This window comes from Perca flavescens, chromosome 1, assembly GCF_004354835.1.
Source record: "Perca flavescens isolate YP-PL-M2 chromosome 1, PFLA_1.0, whole genome shotgun sequence".
NCBI classification, from domain to species: Eukaryota; Metazoa; Chordata; class Actinopteri; order Perciformes; family Percidae; genus Perca; species Perca flavescens.
The window spans coordinates 15,782,072-15,787,834 of record NC_041331.1 but is presented as its reverse complement, the minus strand read 5'-3'; the positions used below and the strand labels follow the sequence as shown (position 1 = coordinate 15,787,834).

The 5,763-nt window shown below is 37.2% G+C and overlaps 1 protein-coding gene across 1 annotated transcript; it reads left to right on the top strand.

The window, feature by feature from the left end:
• The first annotated feature begins 395 nt into the window (after positions 1-395).
• On the top strand, positions 396-3,853 carry tmem208 (transmembrane protein 208). The gene is made up of 6 exons (XM_028581548.1): positions 396-639; positions 1,352-1,447; positions 2,099-2,158; positions 2,257-2,393; positions 2,937-3,021; positions 3,189-3,853. Exons 1-6 carry the CDS (start codon positions 634-636, stop codon positions 3,324-3,326), a joined length of 522 nt encoding a protein of 173 aa, XP_028437349.1. The 5' UTR covers positions 396-633; the 3' UTR covers positions 3,327-3,853.
• The last annotated feature ends 1,910 nt before the right edge of the window (positions 3,854-5,763 follow it).

The following is a 5,763-nucleotide window of genomic DNA, read 5'->3' as shown; positions in this document are numbered from 1 at the left end:
TAATTAACTTATAAATATAGTATAATAGTTAAGTATTAGGCTACAGCAGGAGCTTTGTGTATACTTCACCAAGGCTGAAATGCATTTGAAAAAAACATAAATCGTGCATTAATACAAATGAGACTCTAATTGAGACATTATTAATAATAAATAGAATAACTTCATATATAGGAATAAATAAATGAAGTTATCTTACTTGTCTTTTTCCGTTGGTAACGTTATTAATTATATAATTTAATATTTTATATAAAAAAATGACCAGCAGATGGTACCCTATCACCAAATTTCACTAGCCACTTTCGACACACTGTGCACTTTGCAGCAGCACACTCGAGTACACTCATAGACAGTATATAAGAGTACACTACACGACAAAAAGTTGATGACGACATTTTTATGCGCCGGATATGTTGAGCTCATCAGAAGCCCCAAATGCTGATGTGTTACTATATACTGTCTATGTGTGTTACAAGAAATCACACCACAGGGAGACCATACTTCCATAAGGGAGAGTTTTGAGTTTCTTCTTTGATGCAGTAATAATATAATAGCGGGAAGAATCGGCGGTGGGTTACAGGTCGATGTCAAAGAAGGCGCAGTGGAAGAGATCTACAGCAGCGGCTCAGAGAGCGAATGGCGGTGAGAGAAACACACAGTATAGATATGTATATGTCTTTATATAGAGTCTATGGCTGCAACAGAAACATGGAGGCAGCGACAACTGACTGATTCACTTCTATATTATATAACGGTTTGAGTAGAGCTGACGCTGCTGTGCAAAGTGACTCAGTTAACAGTGACACCACAAGCTGTGTAGGGAATAATAAATACATAACAATATGATTTATGGCAGTGTTCCCCCAAAACCAGGATATTTAACAGAGTTGAATCACAGTTAAGATAAGTCCAAATGTTGCATAAAGCAGGTTTAATCTCTTCCAGGTCGTATGTTTTACGAGAGAAACTAATTTTTAACTACTTAACAGCTTACAACAATTTGATTTGATTTCCAAGGTTATGTGAAGCCCCATTATTATTTAGATTTTATTTGTGATTAGCTTGTAGGTCTTGCATTAATAAATTCTAAGATTGGAGGACACAAACTTTACAACTCTACAGGTTTGCGGATTAAGTGAGGTCTCAATTAAGACATCCCCATGGGTGTGGAAATATCACCTTGGGGGAATTATTTTGACTATTTTCTGATGTTTTATTGACTAAAAAATTAATTGATTAATGAAGAAAAAAATCCACATGCAGTCCCAGTTCCAAACAATAACAATAATTGAGCAGAAACTGTAAAATGAATGGCTGATAATGCTGAATCTGCATTATGTGTTTTGCCCCACAGCCCAAAGGGAAAGTTGGCACAAAGGGAAAGAAGCAGATCTATGAGGAGAACGAGGCAACGCTGAAGTTCTACACCAGAGTCATCCTAGGAGCTAACGTAAGAACCTCATTGCTGTTTATGAGTTGTTATTATTCTTATTGTCAAACTTCAGTTCTTCAAATAACAGTTCTTCAGTTACAAATATAGATAATATCCTCTTTCATAGCATAAATTATTTTCAGTTGTGATATTGATAAAAATATCTTTTATATATAGTAAAAAATAATGCAGTCCTGCTCATTGGTTTGCAACAATGGCTGTAATGGCCTAATATTACCAGAGATATTAAACAAATCCATATTTTTGTATAGAAAAACCTTTGATGGATTTTACTGTAGGGCTTAAACTAACAGTTATTTTCATAACCGATTAATCTGCTGAGTATTTTCTCTATTAATTACATAATTGTTTAATCTATGAAATGTATCAGAGGCCACAGTCTAAATCCTGAAGATATTCATACACCTCCATATATGAAAGAGAAAAATGGCAAATCATCACATTTGAGAAGCTGGAACGAGATAATGTTTGACATATTGCATGTTGCTTAAAAAAAAAAAAAAAAAAAGAGGCTAAAATGATTCAATCATTATTTTTAAAATAATTGCAGATGTAAGCTACTAATTGAGTAATCGACCAGTCAATGGAGCTCTATTATACTGTCATGTCGTTAAACTCCATTTCAAATATACTGCTCTTCCTTCACAGGCAATATATACTGCCGTAAATCTTGTGGTTTTCTACAGTTCGTCTACATTTTGGACATCGGTGAGTGTAAATAATCAAGATGATTTAAAATCTCAATATACCAGAAATCTAATGTACCACTAACTTCCTGGCCCTAACACCTTGTATGCCTCCTGTAGCTGCTGCTTGTGTTCGCATTAGCAGTGTATGTCGGGAGCTACCGCTCCATGTCTGCCATGGCCAAGGCATCGTTTGCTGAGGATGGGAGTCTCCTGGACGGAGGAATAGACTTAAACATGGAGCAGGGAATGGCGGAGTAAGTAAGATGAGATACATGCCAAAATACAAGTAGAATTCAAATATACTGGGGAGAGAACCTCCGTCTTTAGTCTACATACACTATAAAAACAACTTGGACATGCACACAGTTTTATACTCAGGTGTGTATTGAGAGCAGTCTGTCCTAACCCTCTGATTGAGGACGGGAAGAGAAGTCGATGCATCTGTAGTGATGTAACGACATGGCAAGTGAAAAATCAGCATCAATAAATTAGTACATTAGTTTCACTTTTCCATCAAAGAAACTAAATGTTCAGTTGAGTTTTTGTATTAATAATTATTAATTATAATATTATTTTCTTGCTAAATATAATAGTATGTGAATAAATGCCAGTCACATTGTTGTTGTTTTTCTCTGGTTGCAGAACCCATGAATTCATTGTGTCCCCCAATTTTCCCAAACTAAACCTACGCCTTTGCTGAAAGGCACAAAGTTCTTATCTGTGTGTACAGACAAATGTCATTTTTCAGTGATAATTTATTGTGTGTGTGTGTGTGTGTGTGTGTGTTCTGCTTTTAGGCACCTGAAGGATGTCATCCTGCTCACAGCCATAGTTCAAGTGCTCAGCACAATCTCCTCTTATTTCTGGTATCTTTGGCTGCTGGTAAGAGGATGTTCTGTGTCCAGCTTCCCGGATAAATCCTTTATTTTCCTGCCTGATTCCTTTCCTTTTCTGCTTTTCTCATACTTCATAATTTTATCTTGTGTCTGTGTGTCTGTGTGTCTGTGTCTCTGTGTCTCTGTGTGTGTGTGTGTCTGTGTGTGTGTCAGGCCCCGGCCCGAGCTGTCCACCTGCTGTGGGTGAACCTCCTGGGCCCCTGGTTTACGGCAGAAAGCCAGCCGGCATCAGAGGAAGTGAATGAGAAGAAGCAGAAAAGACAAGAGCGCAGACAGACAAATAGATTCTGATGCTGCAGGGCAGACGGAGCAGTATTTTTATACACAGAATCTAATATACAGATAGCGAGGAACTCATAAGTTATTCATAAATAAATTTTGTTATTAAATTAAACTCAATCCAAATCTGATAGCGTGGAATCTTGTTTTCCTTCTGCTTTCTCCTGTAATCTGATTTTCTCCCAAATTTATGAAATTAAATGTTCCCTATTTCGATAATGTCACGGTCCATATATCATTAATCCTCATACAGAGATTTAAGAGTTTTTGATGTTGCACAATCCTGTCACACTGCCCCCTGCAGGTTTACATCAAGTGTTCCACGCAATATAGTGGCTAAAATGAGTCACTTGTCCATGCCACGTTTCTCATGGCATGTCTTTTATCTTTACTTAACTTTATTTTTCAAAATGTCTCTAATGTAACAGAATTCATCAGTGATCCTTCATGACACAGCTGGTTCTGTTCTGTTCAAGTTTTAATAGGAAAATAACTTTTTTGCAATAAAAAGAAATCTCTCCATTATGTGGGGTTGATCATATGTGTTTCAAGAAGTTTTTCAGTGTGTTTTCTTAACGTTATGCCTTCAGTCATGGCTTAAAGTATTGAGCAATTATTTTCAATTGTCCCAGGTGGCTAACATTTGCTTTTGGTGCCCTAATGAAATCTTTGGAGCATAATAAACACATTGGTTTTTAAAATGGCTAGGCCTTACTTACTGCAAGGGGTTATAATGTAATTCTAATAGGAAATGTAACATAATTATCTTGGGAAAATGCTTAGTTCAGTTCTGTTGCTCAGACATAAACCTGTAAAAACGCAAACTCAGCGTGCTACAGCTGTAGTACAGCCATGGAAGCAGCAAACAAACAAACTGGATCCACGGAGATAGATTCTACCCGACTTATAAAAAAAAAAACTTGGTATGTTTCTAACAGTTGCGTGACCAGAGAAGTAACAAACTCCGGGTAAATATTGGAGATGTATTTGAAAGATGGAGACAGATTAGAGCCCAAAAGGACGCCGAATTGGCTGATTTCCTCCTGAACAGGTAGCTAAGCATTAGCTTCAGGCTAATTTATCATGGCTACGAAGGACGGGCAATTTATGTCATTTCAACATTTGTATACTCGCATTGATTTATATAGCGTACTCGAGTTGGTTACTCCCAAAAACAACTGAGACACAGCCAGTAAAGTGCTTCCGACTGGTCCAGGCTAACACCGCCATGCTAACACGCCATAACTGCTAACGTTACCAGAGGACCAGGCAAGTGGGCCACGGCTGTTTATAACGTGTAGCCTGTTCAGCGGCCGTAGCCGACAAACGGTGAGTAATTTTAAGCCGAGAAAGGGTGGCTGTAAATCGGGTAGAGAGAACCGTGAGTTTGTGCTGTTTTTAGCGGTTGTTGCCGTAATTTTAAGCCGAGAAAGTGTGTCAGTTGGGTAGAGAGGACAGCGAGTAGCGGTTGTTGCCGTAATTTTTATTCAGTCCAACTAACAGACCAAAATCCAAAAATATTCTATTTAGGCTACTTTTCTTAAATATTAAACAAATAATTGATTATCGAAACTATTGTTGATTAATTTCTGTTGATTGATTAATTGAGTCATTGTTTCAGCACTAGTATAGTTTTAAATTACTGACTATAATGTGTTTTGAGAGGATGTTCTCGATCCATAAAGAGTCCTGCAGTCCTTCAATTTGCATCTGAGAACAGAACAGTTTTCACCTGACAGTGACATGTTTTGATTTAAGCTACAAGTCCACAAAACAACACCTTAACCTTTTAAAGGAATTTGTTTTTTATTTCCTGCTCTGTATTAGAATTTACATTTAATTCAGTTGCTCTAAAGACGTGAGCACTTCAGCCTCCTGAATGATGTGGCAGCTTCAGGCTTTAAGAGGACAGCAAGCAGTTTGTTATAAATTATTATTTTAAATACAGTCTAGGAGCATCAGTTACTGGCTGCAACATTTCAACGTCAGCACCTGTTTGTTTTTTTTAAACTGCGCACATATTTGAGATTAGAGATTTAAGATTAGAGTTGACAAATCAGCTCTTAGATGACAATTTAATCCCCAAATACTGAAGAAATGCCAACCACTTTTCTGTTTCCATCCGGTGAATTGAGCCTTGTCCTCAAGGGGAAAATGTTGTTTATTATCAAGTCTACTAAGTGACTTTATTCTTTCTATCCAGTTTTGACAAAGTGTATTCAGTGATTATGTTCATGCTCAGACTCCAAAGAGACTGAGTGGGCTGGTAAAGCCCAGATCTGCTCCCAATATAATTACAGATTTCTCATTATTGTTACATCCATGCTTACCCAACCTTAACAAGCTACAACCTGCAGTGTTCAGGTTTGAAGAGGAATCACTGTGATGGTGTGAATCATGTTAAAGGGAAACAAAAACAGCAAGGCATTTACTTTAATTTAATATATTC

Coding starts and splice junctions, on each gene's coding strand:
- tmem208 (XM_028581548.1), top strand. Junction 2,159..2,256: donor CGTCTACATTTTGGACATCG/GTGAGTGTAAAT, acceptor TGCCTCCTGTAG/CTGCTGCTTGTGTTCGCATT. Junction 3,022..3,188: donor TCTGGTATCTTTGGCTGCTG/GTAAGAGGATGT, acceptor TGTGTGTGTCAG/GCCCCGGCCCGAGCTGTCCA.